This window comes from Coenobita brevimanus, chromosome 55, assembly GCF_032717465.1.
Source record: "Coenobita brevimanus isolate Jiangsu-jjx chromosome 55, ASM3271746v2, whole genome shotgun sequence".
Classification (NCBI taxonomy): domain Eukaryota; kingdom Metazoa; phylum Arthropoda; class Malacostraca; order Decapoda; family Coenobitidae; genus Coenobita; species Coenobita brevimanus.
This window is the reverse complement of record NC_137008.1, coordinates 60,456,432-60,474,641: the sequence shown is the minus strand read 5'-3', so window position 1 is coordinate 60,474,641 and position 18,210 is coordinate 60,456,432. Positions and strand designations below refer to the sequence as shown.

General features: G+C 39.8%; 1 protein-coding gene across 4 annotated transcripts in view; it reads left to right on the top strand.

Moving 5' to 3' along the window:
- The window catches only part of LOC145401239 (tau-tubulin kinase homolog Asator-like), a 203,311-nt gene extending 186,368 nt beyond the window's left edge, over nucleotides 1-16,943 (top strand). For all 4 annotated transcript variants that reach the window (XM_080273571.1, XM_080273570.1, XM_080273569.1 and 1 more), the window contains 4 exons: nucleotides 3,047-3,402; nucleotides 6,010-7,614; nucleotides 10,606-10,791; nucleotides 12,642-16,943. In XM_080273571.1, the coding sequence (XP_080129697.1) occupies nucleotides 3,047-3,402; nucleotides 6,010-7,614; nucleotides 10,606-10,791; nucleotides 12,642-12,726 (2,232 nt within the window). In that variant the 3' untranslated portion in view covers nucleotides 12,727-16,943. The remainder of the gene's footprint in view (nucleotides 1-3,046; nucleotides 3,403-6,009; nucleotides 7,615-10,605; nucleotides 10,792-12,641) is intronic.
- Nucleotides 16,944-18,210: the final 1,267 nt, after the last annotated feature.

Sequence of the window (18,210 nt, the reverse complement as noted above, 5' to 3'; positions counted from 1 at the left end):
GCACAAAGGATTAATGGCCACCACTGTAATATTCTTGAAGGGCACAGTGTTGTACCAGACAGCATTACATGGAACTGATATTTGGCGTCCTTAGCTCGATAAATAGTATACCTCCTGTACCTCTGGTTCAGATGGAACTGATATCTTAGTTGAAGAAACTCATACAAATATGTGAGCCCACTGCCTTGCCCATTAGGTGACCACTCACAGTTGGAAAATCAGGTTAAATTTCCAAAAGTAAAGGCAGTATGACCACCACAGTCTACTTATGGATGGAACATTGTCCCTTGTTTAACAGAAAAGAAAGAAGCAGACTAGCCTGACAGAAAAGCAGCAGCAGATGTGAAATGCAGTTTGTTTGTTTTTTTTTACATCTAAAAGGGAATGGTTACTGCTGTAGACAGTGAACCATCACCAAGTTGCAAGGTTATATTTGCATCTGCCCTGATTGTCATTCCTTTTGTGTGTCATGAATCTGCATAATCTCTGCTCTTTTTTTTTTTTTTTTTTTTTTGTCAGGTTACCAAGTATGGTAATTTAGACTCTCCAGAGGAATTCACTTAGCTTGTGGTCATCTGAAAAAAGGTGAAACTAAATACCTCTACAACTGGTGTAGGATCTGATACTGAAGAGTGAATGTTGAAGCAAATTTGAGCTACTACTGAAATGTTTCCTTGTGAGCATCTTTGCTGTTGTTGGTGTTGCAACCCCATATTCATTTGAATGTTAACCTGGCAAACAGTAGGCTGAAGTTACCTAATCCACCATCCTCCGTGTAGAGGATGGGGAAGTCGTTGAGGGACATTCATTGAACCGCCCAGCACTACCGATGTCACCACAGGACAGCATCCCTAACCATCATTACAGATATTTACTAGAAAGGGAACTACTGTACTGTACTTCTTTCATAACATACCAGGATGGTTTTGTTGTTGTGTAGCCAGAGGGACAGATTAATTGCCAGTGCCAAATGTTATCGAATTTTAACTCCAAAGTGTTATTTGGTGGTGGTATAATACCTCATAGTTGCTTTTTCCTCCTTGCATTTTGGCAGTGCCTTGGATATGCAACAAGGGTACACCTGCACTTGTACACAGTGTAGTATAAGCATTAATGAAAGCACATGATGCTGTTTTATCTGGTATGGGCTATGTTCAGAAAGCCTGTATTATATACTACTGTGCCACAAAGTTTTGTGGATTATTAATACCATTGTACAGTAATGTGTGCAAGTAGCTATGTGAAAATAAGCATTGTTCAGAATATACTGGTATGTGCAGTAAATGGAGTTGGATTATGATATTTAATGTGGTATTTGTTGAGGAGCAGCTATTGTCAATTACCCTGGGTGATTCACTACTCTTAGGTCCCAGAATAATGTCAGTATTTTCATTATTACTATACTTGTAATGAAATGATAAACAATGTGTTGAGTGATACTTGCTTACATTCTTAATTTCATTTATCCACAGTTATATGAGGTATTGAAAGTGGTCTTCTTCAGCATTTTTAACTTAACTGAACCTAATGTTGCTTACTAGCAAATGTTGGGTACAATGTATCCTTTGATGAAGAGGTACTGCTCCATTAATTTCCCTTATAATGCTTTCTTCAAGTTTATTAAGGATATGAGGTTGTTTCCAAAATACCTTTCCTTTAATATTGGTTTCACAAGTAAATAAATCTAAAGTTGAATCTGGAGAATTAAGAACACACAGTCAGTTTCTGCGTACATTATCAAGGGATGAGCACAGAAGCCTGACTGATGATCACTCTGTCACCACTCCACGGTTTCATTCCCTGCAAATATTTGAAATTCAGACATCAAAAAGTTTTTGAAATAAAGTATACAGCTGACAAATTGAAGTGTGCAAGTATGGAGTTCACTTAAATCGGCATGTTGATAATGTACATACAAGCATTATTCTGGGGCCTCAGAGTGGTGAATCACCCTGAAGTTATAGGATGGAAAGTTACTAATGCTGAAGTGGCCAGTAGTGTTCCATGTGAAGTTCCTCTAGTGACGGTGGGTTCCCATGCAGACACTGCGGCAGCGAAGAAGTGTGCTGTTTGACGAAGCATCATTACATGTGGTCATCTCGGGCCTCCACCTCCGATGCTAGTACTACTTCCTTCACAACAAAAAACTCAACCATTCCATAACCATGGGACCATCATTCATCCGACCTACAACAGTTATCAGTGTCGTGATAACAGCCACGATATGCAGTCCACATTAACGGATGACTCAGGCATACTGACATTATCCAACAGACTAAGGTGCTTCAAATATTCATCCATCACAAGTGAAGTACAGAGCAACACCTCGATTATACTGGTACTCCTCAGGTGACCTTCACGATGTTATGAAACGTCCCAAATAACCGCATGTGTGTGTGTATGTTTTTGCTGCCTCCCCCATGTTTGAGTGCTAATATTTGCTGCATCATAGCTTGTGTATAGCTTGTAAACTTTTTGTTGATTAATCTGAATAAAAGTGGCATCCAGCCGAATCAGCAGTATACAGTATTGTATCTACCTGAATGTTAACAGATTCTGTCTGTTTTCACCTATTGAGTTCAGATAACAACATACATGAATCTTATGATGGGCAGCCACTCAGCCAGGAGTGACCTTGGACACTTATAATACATAAGGCCTTGTAGTGAGTGTTATCCTGGAGTTGCTGGCTGCTTGCCATGGACACTCAGTTACTCAGGCTAGTGTCAAGCAACTGCATAACTTTGTGCATTATGAATGTACACACTGTAACACTGTGATAGCACTCTGACATTACACTATGTTTAGTGTACTGGCAGGGTGTGTTGAAGCTCTCCAGTCATGTAGACATTATGCAAAATGATTTTTTTTTTTTTTATTATGCATTTAGATACTCTGGACTTGGACTTGTAATAATGCTCTTTTAACTTTTTCTTGACAAACCTCTGGACAAGTGAATTAGCCATCCATTGTGCAAACTTTTGAACAAGTGAATTTGCCGTCCACTGTATGTTCCCATGATACTTATATATGATTAACAACTCAGGTTCCAGATGTGACAATGGTTGGAGGGAGTGTGGGTGTAAGCCATGGAGGTGAAGATTACCATGTAGCGGGCCGGACCAGTGGTCTAGAACAGCGTGTGGCGACGGTGGCATGCTTGGCCATGGAAGGTGGAGTGATGGCAGTGGAGGTGGGTGGTCAGGCCAGTCTACCGAGGGCCTGGTCTAACCCTCAGCTTTCAAGTCACATTCGACCAGGTCTGGAGCCACCCCTTGTACACACTGCCACTGTCACAGATGCTGTCTATGAAGTTGATGTAGCTCGAGGCATATGTATCAAAACTTCTCGGGAAGATTCTCCTCTCACACCAGAACGGCGGCAAAGTATGCCAGATATTGGGTGAGTTGCACAAGATTACCTCTAATATTTGAAACTTTTTCCTTCATTGCCTAGATTCATCAACATTACCATCCCATTGCAGTTCCATCAACTTACCAGCATGTTTTTACAGTAAAAACTCACTATAATGGACTAACTGGGGCCCAAGCCATTCCGAAAAAAGCGGTGTCCGATAAAAGCGACATCTGTACTTCCCCCTGCTAACCCGGACTTTTTCTGATATACATATCGAAGCAATTTTCCCCAAAAGATACTAAAGAAAAGCCAGAGATGCATTCCAGGCCCGAACCCAAACTCACATATACCTTACTCAGTCAACAGAGACTGACACATAAACATCATAGATAATATTATTAACCTCATAAACAGTACTCTTGCTAAAAAATGAGACAGCAAACATCACATGCAGGTAGGTGAGGCGGTGGGAGGGCAACTGACAGGCTACAGCTAGGCAGGCGGCAGTGAGCTATGCAGAGGCAAGGGAGGGCAGTGGGATGGGAGAGAGACAAGCAGGGGTGGGGGAGGGGATGGGGAGGGTTACAAGCAGGGTCAGGGAGGGAGACAAGTGGGAGTGAGGGAGGATGGGCAGAAGGGAAGGGCAGGGGGATGGGGAGAGATAAGCAGGAGTGAGGGAGGGTGGGAGGACAGGGAAGGAGACAAGAAAGCTAGAAGCCAAACTGCCCTACTACCCCCCCAACCCTGTCTCACTCACTCACTCACTCACTCACTTCCAGCCCTCTCTCTCTCTCTCTCTCTCTCTCTCTCTCTCTCACACACACACACACACACACACACACACACACACACACACACACACACACACACACACACACACACACACACACACACACACACACACACACACACACACACACACACACACACACACACACACACACACACACACACACACACACACACACACACACACACACACACACACACACACACACACACACACACACACACACACACACACACACACACACACACACACACACACACACACACACACACACACACACACACACACACACACACACACACACACACACACACACACACACACACACACACACACACACACACACACACACACACACACACACACACACACACACACACACACACACACACACACACACACACACACACACACACACACACACACACACACACACACACACACACACACACACACACACACACACACACACACACACACACACACACACACACACACACACACACACACACACACACACACACACACACACACACACACACACACACACACACACACACACACACACACACACACACACACACATATGGCAAATTGAAACAAAAGGAAGGAATCACCAAACTGAAAGTAGAAGGAGAGGTCTATAAAGATGCAGCAATGCAAGCAGAAATAATGAACAAATGTTTCCAATCAGTTTTCACTAATGAAAAGGAGTTTGTGGAAGGAGAGGGTGTCTAGAAATGCAGTGATAAAAGATATAAAAGTGGCAGTACAGGAAGTATATAAATTACTGGAAACTCAAGATGTAAGGAAAGCCCCAGGACCAGATGGAATCTCTAATTGGGTACTGAAGGAATGCAGAGAACAACTGGTGGATAAGATTCACAGTTTAATTGTGTGTTCTCTGGAAGAGGGGAAAGTGCCTCAAGAATGGAAGAGGGCAAATGTGGTACCAATTTATAAGGGAGGAAACAGGGAAGAACCCCTGAATTATAGACCAATGTCGCTAACCAGCATGGTCGCAAAATTGTGCGAGAGAATTCTGAAAGATAGATGGGTAAAATATCTGGAAGAGATGAATATTTTGGCTGATAGTCAGTTTGGATTCAGAAGTGGAAGGTCATGTGTTTCTAACTTGTTGAGTTTTTACTCAAGAGCGATTGACGTGCTTCAGGAGAGTGATGGTTGGATGGATTGTATGTATTTAGATTTGGAGAAGGCCTTCGACAAGGTACCCCATAAGAGACTAATGTGGAAACTAGAGCATATAGGAGGACTGAAGGGGAACCTCCTGGAATGGAGGTAAAGTAAACTTTACTTTCACACAAGAAGCACTTACTCTCTACTGCCCTTAAATATGTCCATACAAGGCCTAAATTTTGAATTATCTGTTATTATTCTGTACAGTCATCAGAAGAAAGGTATGTAGGAATCTGCAGTACAGTATATGGGATCTCTTTGCACTTAGAGAATCATCATCACTCTGCCATGACCTGTTAAAAGAAATCTTTACCATGGTAAGGATCACTCTCATGTAATTACTTTTAAGGGATGAATTATTTTATAACTTGAATGTAATATAGGAGAATCATCATCTAATGAAAAGCTTAACATGTGGTGTCTACTTGTTTGAATTATTTGGGTCTTCAGGAATGTCATATGATGTAATAACTGAATTCTTTATGGACCAAGAGGATTGAATTTTTCTTATGTAGCATTACATTAAAGCATTTGACTCGAGGTTGGCCACTGATACTGTACCTAATTTTTTTGCAGTATTTTTGATGATGAAGAAGGAAGAGGGGTAGTCATGGCATTTAATTGATAGGGCCATATGGTGATAATAAACTTCATATTTTCAGTGTTTGTGAAGGTGAAGAAGGAGGTGATGCTGATGCTGTTGTGGGTGGAAAGATTGAATTTCGAGTGCTTGACAAAGACAGAAAATTCTCTGGTCCCTCTGCTCCCACCACCATAGTTGCCAGCCAGACCCGGGTATCTAGGCAAGAAGTCCCTGGGATAGTGCCTGCTCCTCCTGCCTTCCATGCTGATAATGAGACCACGTCACCACCCCCTGCACCCCCACCATCTGCGCATGACCTGCCTCCCGGAACAACAAACAAATCAGCTTCCATCCAGTCTAGTCCATTAACTCACCCTGAAGAACGTTCTATCTATTACGATGCTCCTCCTCCTGATGATTTGTCACAACAGCCAGCTAGCCAATCTGGTCAGAAGAGTCAGAGTAAGAGTAGTTCACCTCGAAATGAACGAGATGACAGCAATAAAAACAATGACGAGGTGCTAAATAAAGATAAAGGTGACACACGCAGTAGTAAAAAGGATGATACCCGTCGCAGATTAGGAGTTGTAGCCTTGCCAGTGGTAATGGAGGATCACAAAGATCGTGATGGTGAATCTACTCGTTATGAATCTGCTGCCCATCCACCTGACACCAGCCGTTATGAATCTGCTGTTCATGATCATACTGTTCAAGAATCATCACGTTATGAAACTGTCATGGGGGCGCCCCCTCCAGAATCATCCCGATATGAAACTGTTATGGGCCAAAGAGAAGCAGAAACAAGAACACGGTATGATACCATATGTGATGAGGAGAAATCATTCTTATCAGAAAGAAGAAAATCATTAGAGTTTGTTTTAGAGGAAAAACAAGATGCTGAAGATTCAAGAAAAATATCTGTTATCAATTTGCATGACCTTTCTGCTGCCTTCCAAGCTTCTACCATGATCAACAGATCACGCACCGTTACACCTTCGGTGTCTCCACGAGGAACACCACCTCACAGCGAGAGTGCTGGTGGCCGTCGCAGCAGATCTTCCCGCCACCGCCGTTCATGTGAGGATTTATTAGAAGAAGGGTCAGAGGGTTCTTCCAAAACCAATACTCCACGTCCAACAGACCTACAGCCACATACTTCACTCTCCCCTGATCAACAAAAAGGTAATGGCACTAGGAAGTCTCCTGGTCAGGATGATTCCTCTCAAAAAAGCCGTATTCCTGTCCCCATGTGGGCTCGCTCAGGAAAAGATGGTGAATCTGAAGGTAATGCTACTACTCCATCAGGGGGAAAGAGTCCACGTTACACAGAATCAGATCGTGCAGAGGCTGCCCGTAGGATTTCAGCAGCTATAGCTGAAAAAGTTGCATCACCAGGCAATGAAGAAGATTCCATAAGCACACGAAGTGCCATATCAGAGCATCGGTCAGTCCGTGAGCGTGGTTCTTCAGCTGGGTGTGACTACCAACGTTCAGGGAGCCAAGAAGATCATAGTGAGGACCTTGCAGACTTAACCCCAGCACTGCGACGGCGGCGGCAAGGAGTTGACAAGTATGTGACAGATGAGACACAACTCAGCCTTCGCTTCCAACGCCGTCGCACCAGACCGGTGTCAGATGTCAACCCTCCACCACCTACAATACTCCAGTCTAGAAATAGGCAAAGGTAGGGAAGGATGTTAGTCATTTTATTATCCAGTGAAATTATAGATGCAAAATCAGCTAGTTTCATACTAGAGTTTATATCTTATAATCATCCATCCATAATCCAGTCCAGTATTGCCCCAGTAGGAGTGTAAGGGCCAAGGGCTGTGGTATTCAGTCCAGATATGTAAGGTGAGAGTGACCAGTTGCTTGCTTATGAGCTACAGTATGAGAGCCATAAAACCCAGCCACCTTTAGGAAGTAAACTGTTATGGACTACATCTGGTTGAGGTCCCTAAACTCACTAGACCACCAGGCATCCCCAAAAAAATTACTTGAGAGCAGTGGGACAAATGATGTTCATTAGCACGCGGCATGATAGTCCACCCTTGATTGGAGAACTGTTCCATAACGAAGAAAGTAGTCATGTGTTACAAGCAATCATGCAAACTCATTATCAAACTGTACTGTACATGATAAGCACTGATATTTGTTTTTTCATTCCCTCAGGCACATATAGGTTGAAGTGGTAATATGAAATTGGCTGATATTGCAATTGTTACTGTAACTCAGCTGAATATACCATAGATGGTTTTAATTCATCTTTATGTGCATATACTGCAGATGGTTTTTATATATCTTTATGTGTATATCCCTAGTGCTGCTCTCGGGTGTCTGCCCTTTCCTCTCCTCCGTCCTAATCTTCCTTCCTCTTCTGTCTTTCTTTACTTCATTCTTTCCTCATCCTTCTGCCCATGGGTGACTTTACACTCCCTCTTTTATCTTTCTTTCCTTCATTCTTTCCTGTTCCTTCTGCCTATGGGTGATTCTACACTGAGTGACAAGCCGAATGGTTTCCTGTACACCAGAAAACCATTTACTACGCTGGGTGGTAACCATATAACCAAATTATGGCACCTGGTAGTTTAGTGGGTAACTGCCGCACTCCAGTGGGATTAAGCCAGTGAAAGTTTATATCCAAGAGGTGGTTGGGGTTTATTGCTCATGCAATGCCACTCAGGGATGAGTGAGGCTGGTCACTCCCATCTTAAATGTCAGGACCAACTTACCTAGCCCCGGGCCCCTACGCTTCTCATGGGGCAGCATAGGATTGGATGCTGGATGGAAATATATATATATATATATATATATATATATATATATATATATATATATATATATATATATATATTTGTGTGTGTGTGTGTGTGTCATTCATCCCCACCTCTCAGTTACTATTCCCTAATTGCACCCATCTGCTGCCTTCTTTCTTATTATATGTAGTTAACCACATCTTTATTTAGGCTACAATGAGATAAGTGACTGTATATAGTACAGTTAAATAAGAAATGTAAGAAATAATGGTTACAGGCAGTTTGCCTGTGGGTGTACACCATTTACGTACATAAACTTACGTGACAGCATGTGTGCACCATTTACAGTATGTATTTAAACTCACATTCCCACTACACTTACATCCTGCCAGTACACAGTATATTTCACTCATAGTTCATTGCTTTCGACCTTCATTTTTTTTTTTTTTCGCACTCACTCTCTTTTTACTCTGAACCTTTAATAGTTTCAGTAAGATTCTTCTTTATTATAAGCTGCAAAACAGTGTCAAAGTACCAACACATTGTCACATAGAGTTAGGCTAAACAGTGAACAAAATCTTCAATAACAGGCATTGTAATGTTTCCTCTGTCCTCATTCGATTTCCCTGTATCGACAATAAAAATTGGTTTCAGTTCAGTATCAGAAAAAAATGCAAATATCAGCGATATATCACTTCAGCAAATAGAATTGGTTACAGCACTATATACTATACTGTATACTGGATGGGATACTGAAAATTGCTAATCATTATGAAAATGAAGGTGAAGTTGTTGTAATGGGAAGTGGTTGAATATTTCATATGCAATGTCTGCAGGTGATGTCCATTTGCATGCAAATAAAACATAAACTCTACAGTATGCAGACTTATTCATTTTTATTTTTATGATTGATTGGTTATTTCTGAAACTTGATGTAGTGTGATAAAAGTAAAGTGGTAGTTTTTGAGAGAGAGAGAGAGAGAGAGAGAGAGAGAGAGAAGTTGGCTCACAGTGTGATGCATTAGTAAATGGAAAAAAGACTGGACTGGGTGGAAGATTTCTAATAATGTTTTGGGTAATTCAGACATGGTAGAAAATGAGGGAAGCATGAAGAGGAAGTAGAAAGAGTGGTTTAAGGATGAAAAGTGGCTGGTGCTGTGATGATCTTGATATAGAACAGAACGTGGACTACATGCTATAAGAAGATGGCATGAGAATGTCTTCTTAAAATATTTGTTTGGTGCAAGTTTTAGAAGTCAAAAGTAAATAGTAGAAGTGGACTACAATATTCTAGAATATTTATAGGTTGCAGAGGTTGTATAAGATAAAAACTACACAGACATGTGAAAGATGCAGAATATGAAAGTCTATTCATGTTAGGATAAGAATGTACTTAGATGGTATGGTCACATAAAAAGAGTTGATATGAATTGGGTAGTGAGAAGGGTATATGTAGGTGAATTTGAGTGTGAGAGGAAATGTGGGAGACCAAGAAGATGGCATGGTATGGTAAATTAATGTGTTAAAAATTTAGGTACTCAAATTCAGGAGACAAAAAAAGTAAAGTACTGTAATATAGTAATGGGTGGATGAAGTATGTATGAAGCTGAACATGTCAGAGGCTGTTCCCTTTTTGTAGCTTGACTGTTGACATATTGGTTTTCATTCAGTTATTTAACCAAATGAAGCACATACAATTGAAAGCTTGTGCCTTTACAAGAGAGTTGGGAATCTCAAAAGCTTGAATCTTCTTCACTTGGATATGTGCCTAATTTTACACGGCTTTCCAACATGTGGGTATTTCTTTCCTTTCTGATGATTCTCTTGACCCCAAGTTATTTGTGGAGAATTGAGACAGAAGGGAAGGAAAAAGGTGTTTAAGTATAGATGCTTAGCATTTTTCCCTTGACTCTTCACAGCCGGCAGAGAGTGTCCATGATAGAGGCAGGAACTGGTGGCCGTTATTTTGACAGTGGGCGAGGTGTGCCTTCCTACCTCCTCAAGCCCCAGCATGAGGATTCCAGTGAGTCCGAGGGCTCACATCCTCGCAAGCCACGCCCTCCCTCCTCAGAACCTCCATCAGCCACCAGAGATGTAGCTGCCAGGTAAGTCTCTTTTTATTTTTTGTACTGGCCTTGGGTCACTACTTCTGGAAGGGGGTATTTGGGATTGGCTGTTAATGTACCTTTTAGGACCAATCAAAGGCTTCTTCATTCATGTTGGGAGATCAGATACTTAACTGTGGAATTTTTAAACTCATGTAGGTTCCTTCAGGTGCTTGAGGAAACAGGTTTATCAGGAATATGGTGCTATGTTTGTAGGGGGGAGGAGAGAATACTTCAGTTGCTAATGAGCAACTGAAAGGTTGGCTGGAAACTGAATGTTTTTGTGATGTGATACGTAGGAGAAGATTGAGGTGGTTTGAACATGTGGGGGGAAAAAAAAAAAAAGGATGAAAACACCATTACTCAAAGGCCATGGGTCAACTACTGGATCCACTGACTCCAAACCTTCCCTGTTCCAGTCAAGCTCTTCATTCAGCAACTGTTTATAATGCTCTCTTTGGGCATCTTTAATATCCTTACTGTCCACCACTACTGTACCTTTCCTTCATCATTATTCACACACGGCTCACCTGTGATATCCCTGTTTTCTCTGTTCATCTGATTTGCGACCTTAACTACTGTACCACATTTTTTCTTTCAGCACTATTTAGCTTGTCCAGTAAAAGTCTCTGAGACTCAGATTTTGCCCTGTATACCTGCAATCTAGTCCTATGCTTGGTGGCCAAGTAGTCCACTCTTACCACCCCTTTTCCATTCCTGGAAAAGTCATCTTTTCTCCTTAACTGTGGCTTCTACACCCTCATCTCATAATTTCTATTACATGTCATATAGAATATGGAACAACCAGTTCCAGATTACCACCTCTGGGGCATAGGGGCCCAAGTCTAGGCTATTAGAGTCCTCTTTTATGCTGGGATTAATCTTTGAAATAAAGATTACCAATTTGTTTTGTGGTCAATTTGCCATATTTCTTGAATCGGCAAGCAAGTCTACTTTATAGTCTGCTATGGTACTGGAAGAGTTATCGTACTCAAAAACAGGCTCTGTGAATTCTAGTACATGATATTGAAGAACAAAAGTATAACATTTACTGTACAGTGTTACGTAATAATCATGTACGGTATCTAACAAATGAATGCCCATTGGTTTAGTTGGCTAAACTGCTCCAACTAGTTGTGCTTCATAAAAATTCAGTACTCTGAGGTGGTTAGGGTTTACTGTTCAAATTATGATGGCCAGTGGTGAGTGACGGGTCACTCTCACCATGTATGTCAGGACTGATTAGCATTGCCCTGATGGGTCTCTTAAGAAATTAGATACTGGATCGATGAGTGAAAAACAGTTATGATAGAAAAGTAAATTTTGAATTTTATGAGTTAGAAATTACTCACAGCTGTAGGGAATGTAAAAGTTTGAATTCTGGTACAGTAATATATATTTACAGCTTGTTTATCAGGGTCCAATAATATATTTTTATATCCTTGTTATTCCTTCTGCATACTTCTGTATAGCACCATATAGATGAAGGAAGTTGGTGTGCAAGAGAGTGCTTTTGAGGGATCAGCAACATATACCTGTATTAGCATATCAAGGAGCAACTAGTTGTTATGTCCATAGTCAGAGGTAGTTAAAAAGAAACAAAGAAGAAAGAGGCCTATTTGAAATAAAACATATTACATTATTGTGTAAGTAACTGTGGGAAAGGTGAGTGCTGAATAAAAAAAATAATTCAAGTATTTTTTGTCACGTCAGTACTAAGCTTGAGTTGTCACACATAAATGACTTTGGAAGAGAGTTGATTATGTAACTTTATTTACTGGGTAGTGTTTTCAATGTCAGTATTTAATTCCATGAATACCTAACTGGTAACAGCACCATATTTGTTTCAGAATACGACGTTACCGACCACTGAGTGCAGACAGTAGTGATAATTACAGACGACAGCACCACCAACGCACCGTGTCCCCAGACTGACAAAAACCCCAGCCCTAGTCTTCATCGGCAGGAGGAGATACCCAGCCCCCAGACCCACTCATATGTGTCTCCTCACTCACCTCTCAGGCAAACTTCCAGCCACACTCCCATACACAAGCATCTTTGCCAGGCACTTGCAACATCTGTACCATTGAGCTCGGCTTCATGCATTCACATAATGATCCTTATATTAATTTCTACCAGCATGAAAAGCACTCAGATAAAGAAATTAAAGCAAGAAAAATACGAAAGGTATGTGGATGCTGGCAAATTTTCTTGAGAAGACAAAGGAAAACTTTGCCATCATCAATACACAAAAGTCAAGAGACAAATAAAAGTTCTTTAAATTTTTTAAAGTTATCACAGGTTTAGTTTAATTTCAATTTATATATGAAACCGTACATTCTTCTTTGTCGTACAGAATTTCAAACTTGTTGTAGTTATGATTACCCAAAGGTTTGCTGTACAATACTTAATATGATGATGCCTTTTATATAATTAGGTGGTACTGTACTGTAATATGGAGAAAGAAGTCACTTAAACATTTTCAGACTTAATATTGATAACAAGTTGTATGATATTTTCTACCATTCTGTATCTGAAGCTGCCTGTGGCACTATGCTTGCAAGATCTTTTTTGCTAACTTCCTGTTGTAAACCTGCACCTTACTCTGTGATAATGGGCATATAGAATCACTAGTAATAAAGATTTTGGAGGAAAAGGTAACTTCAGTATTGAAGCCATGGATTAAAGATGCCATGTATAATGTGATGTGGGTGTTGGGAGCTGTCTTTTTCTGCTGCCAGTGTGAGATATGGGTTGATGAGGGTGATGGGAGCCACAGGCCCTCGGGTGACTGTGAAGAGAGGCAGGTGTAGTGAGGGTGCTGCTGGCTGTATCATCACCAACACATGGTTGTGATATTTGCTATGTATGTTCTGACACTCAATAGGTTAGGTAGTAACTGTGCCATCCTCTGTTGCCATTGACTGACTTTTGAAAGTCACGCTGGCCACAAGCCTCCAGGTCAATAACAGTACCTTTCAGTTCTGGAAGATGTTTTATGAAAAGAGTCATTATGTTAATTTCTGGATATATAAAAGGAACCTATGGTCAAATGTGATGTAATGATATTCTTATTTCTTTGATCTAGGTAACTTTACTCACTAAGGACTCTGGATAGCTGTTGTAAGTTTACAGTTATAAGTTAGCCTTTCATATTGCTGTTCATGAACTATTTTGGGGAATAACTGCAATATTCTAGAGTGTCTTAGATTAATTATCTCTTACATATTGCCCAAATACTTGGTAGCCCTTACACTTTAAATCTTTGACGTTCCCTCTAATCTATCTGCAAAAGCTGTAAGAATTCCTATGGTGCACATCCATTATGCTAATCAAGCAGTTTGAGTGTTACTGTACTTTGGTAAATGAGGTGTTGGCCTCCATATTGTCCCTTGTGCCATCACCTCACTGCAGGTTTGTTACATTAGCTTTTTCACTCAGTGAAAAAGGATTAATTGTATGAATGCAGTAATGAGTGAATGAGTGAGTGTGTAAGCATTATAATGTTTACTGTGCCACACAAACCATTATTTGTAGCATGGTGTGCAAGTAATGAAATTTTCCATTTAGGGAAATCACTGTATATGATACCATGTTTAAATGGATGCAAATTTTAAGAATGCTATGGAAATTAGTATGTACTTTTTTTCTTTTTTTTTTTTTTAATGGAAAGTACATATGAAACTTATTTAGATCTTTCTGCTTGTGTAGTACAAACATACATTGGTCAGCTTGGCATTAGCCACATAAGAATTGTATTGCAAAACCAGCAAACTTGAGTTTAGCTGATGACATATTTTAAGTATTTAACCTTGTATCTTGGTTTAACTGTTGTATGTGGTATTAAATTTAACACTGCATTCTAGTCAAAATAGGGTACAAAGCTCATATCTTTTGTTAATTTTTAATAAATTATAGCTGGATGATCTTGGTACTCTGAATGGAGAGCTTATAAAATGTCTAATTATTCAAAGTCATAGATTTATTGAAATAAATGTTCCTTCATAACAAGTATTGTGGAATTACCTATCATGAGGTGAGGGTGGAAGCAGATGTTAATATTAAGAGTGAGAGACTGATGAATGAGCATCCTTAGCAATGCACGTATCAGATGAATTACAGTATATAAGAATCTTAAAAGGTATTTATCAGTATCTCTGTTCCACTGTCACCAATGTTAGGAACGACTGTATATCTGTGCTGTGACATTTTACTAATGATGCCCAAGTTTTTTACTTAAATAAACAGGAACATGACAAGATACAGAACTATACGGTGCTTATACACTACGCAATCATCAGTTGTAGTTGAATTTGTAGATCTGCCATATTTGCGTGAATCAGCTGAGGATGGTTCAATCTGTGGTACGAATGCATTGTGCAAGGACACTAATGAGTCACAAGGTGAGCTAATGGAGTTGTGCAATTGATATAATGCCTTAATTTGTAACCTGTACATGTATAGAGATGAACACACTTTAAATATTACTTTAAATCCATATTTGTGAAACTAAACCTTAAACAAAGAAGAAAGATAATCATATACAGATATATATATGGATTTAGATTTTATTCCACCCTGAAATCAAAAGCAGGTTGTCTAGGAATCTCATGTTATTTTTACATTCATTTTTCTATGCCCGTATGATTTATGATACTTTTCTTGAAAACTCCAAATGGCCTCTTTACAAGGCTTCCTATATGTCTCACTAAACAATACTTATCCTGCCGTGCACATTTCAATCTGTCTTACAGCCTCTGGATTTTTCATTTAGAAGTTTTATTACAGAATTGAGCCTCGAGATGAAATGTGAACCTATACAGTATTTTCTATTTGAATAGTATTTTAAAAAGTTTTTCCTTTAACTTCATGGCCTTCTCTTCTTTCTGGAGAAGCTAACTGATATGGAATGACTCGCTCACACCACACTCACCAAAACAATAAACTCTCATTCACACAACATTCACTCCCATTCACTTGCTGCCACTTTTTTTAATGATTATTCTACGAATGTAGCCCATTTTATTATTAACAGTTCCTAATCAGTTTCTGGTATATTATGGTATCCAATATGACTTACTGAAAAATACTCAGCACTCAATTTTTATCTTGAATCTCTCAGGAGTGTGATATACTACAACTACCTAGTAAATAGGTATGGTTTACATGTAAGTCAGTCAAGCTACTGGAGATTATTAGGTGAAGTAAACTGATTGAAGTAGAGAAAGATGAGAGTAACATTGCTTATTCACCTGTTACTTCCCCTTGCTGAGTGCAGTTAGTGGCGTTCATAACAAGGCAGTGCAATTACTGTAAGCATGAGCAGCTTATCTAGTGGCATTCAACTCTATGAGTTTGAGTATGGCATGCATGGTTGTAGAGACAACTGCAATGTTAGGAACGTCACTAGCATTTATTTGTGATTTAATTTTGCTATTAAAGTTTTGTTTGTGAGATTGTAATTCTGTATTTATAATTTGTCAGCTTTAATACTTGTTCTTAAAGTAGATTTAAGTCCATATATTAAGCATGTCTTGGTGAATAATTGGTTGTGACACTGCAGTACAGAGATACATCTTGAATAGCAATGCTATAAGGTGCATCTTCACTATAATTCTTTTATATTATTATTGTTCTCCAGTATCTGTGACACACTGCAGTGTGAAAGTAGTATCTTTATGTAATATTTGTGGTGAGGAAAGTGACTGGAAAATGAAAGAGCAGTCTAGAATGCCAAATGCCATTATAAACACAAGAGGATGAAAACTAACGAATGGTAGTGAAATACTGTACATGGTAATTCAGATGAAAATAATACAAGTCAGTTTCGTGGAAATTTGATGCTGTATATGCAAAGAAACAATTTTAATGCCTCAATTGGGAATCGGGAGAAAAGATAGTTTAGTGACAACAAGAATATTAAAATCCCATGCATGTACATCGTGGCTAATCAGAGACTTGCCCAATCACCGCAAACACTACATAAGGAAGTTACTTTACAGTTCATTCCCAGTGATGTTGGAGCATCGGAGCATCAAAGAACTGTTTTTTTTTTTTTTTTATCCTATTTATGTGGTTACTGGCCATATGTACTATAATGTCCAGATTGTATATTTTTGTTCTGTGTACTTAGATTGTTATTTACAATTAAATTATAGCAATGGAGCATATGTATTAATTCCCATGTTAATAATGAGGCTGACCACGTTGGAAGATCAGTAATGCTGTACTGGTAGTACCGTTCTACATTAAAATGACAGTGGATCCTTGTTTACCACTAATATTCATTCGTCTATCAAGGCTCTGACGTGCTTGCATGCATCAGGCTTGGTCATCTAATGGTGGTTCTTCATACTGCTCAGTCGTTAGCATCCTCACTTTTCAGCACCTTATCCCTCAGGGCACACTATATAACTTCATCTTAGGTCTATCTTGATTTTTCTCTTGCAACCCTATCCTCAATGTTCACGACTCACCCTCTGCATCCAGTAGTCATCCTTCATCCTCTTCACATGCCCAAACCATCTCAATCTACCCCTTCTGATCACAGCACTAATACATTCAAGTCCCAGCATTCCTCTCAACTCCATCTGCAATCCAAAACCCCTAGGTTTGTTATACAACGATACATTACATATCCATCTAACCATAATCATCTCTCTGTGTTTTAGTATATGAATATCCTCCTTGACTGCCCACATTTCCCTGCTGTACAGCGTTACACTCCTAACACGCGTCAGGCCAATTTTTACACATACACTTCATGCGATTTTCGACTTCGTTAACATTTTCTAATAGATTCGGTCATTCTAAGAATCTTTTCTTCTATGACATTTCTCTCGGAAATTGATAATAAACAAGACACTGAAAACACTCAGGTTGGATGCCTGTTACCACGTGATGTCCTATTTTTATAGCTAAAGGAAATTAACCTAACCTAACCTAACCTCTCAAAATTACCTAACCCAACCTATCAAAATTACCTACCCTAACCTAGAAGATTACCTTAATCAGTATCCTCGGCTTCGTCGAGGATGAAATTCATTGGCTGATGCAACGCGCGCCCATCTGTGATTGGCGGAAATAAATCACGTGTAAATCGTTTATTATCACTTTCCGGGAGAAATGTCATAGAAGAAAAGATTCTTAGAATGACCGAATCTACTAGAAAATGTTAACGAAAATCGAAAATCGCTTGAGGTGTATGTATTAAGTTTGACCGTTTGGTCATCCCTGTCTGGAAAGGGAATGGAGACTCGCGTGACTGTAGTTCTCTCCTTATCATGTTATTACAGAGCTCAGTCTGCCAGGCAGTTCTTGCTCACATTCTCATAGTGCATATTCGGGACAATCTGCTACAGTTTCTGAGACCTAAGCAGTCTGAATTCACATCCAAGAAATGTACAGTTGACCACATAA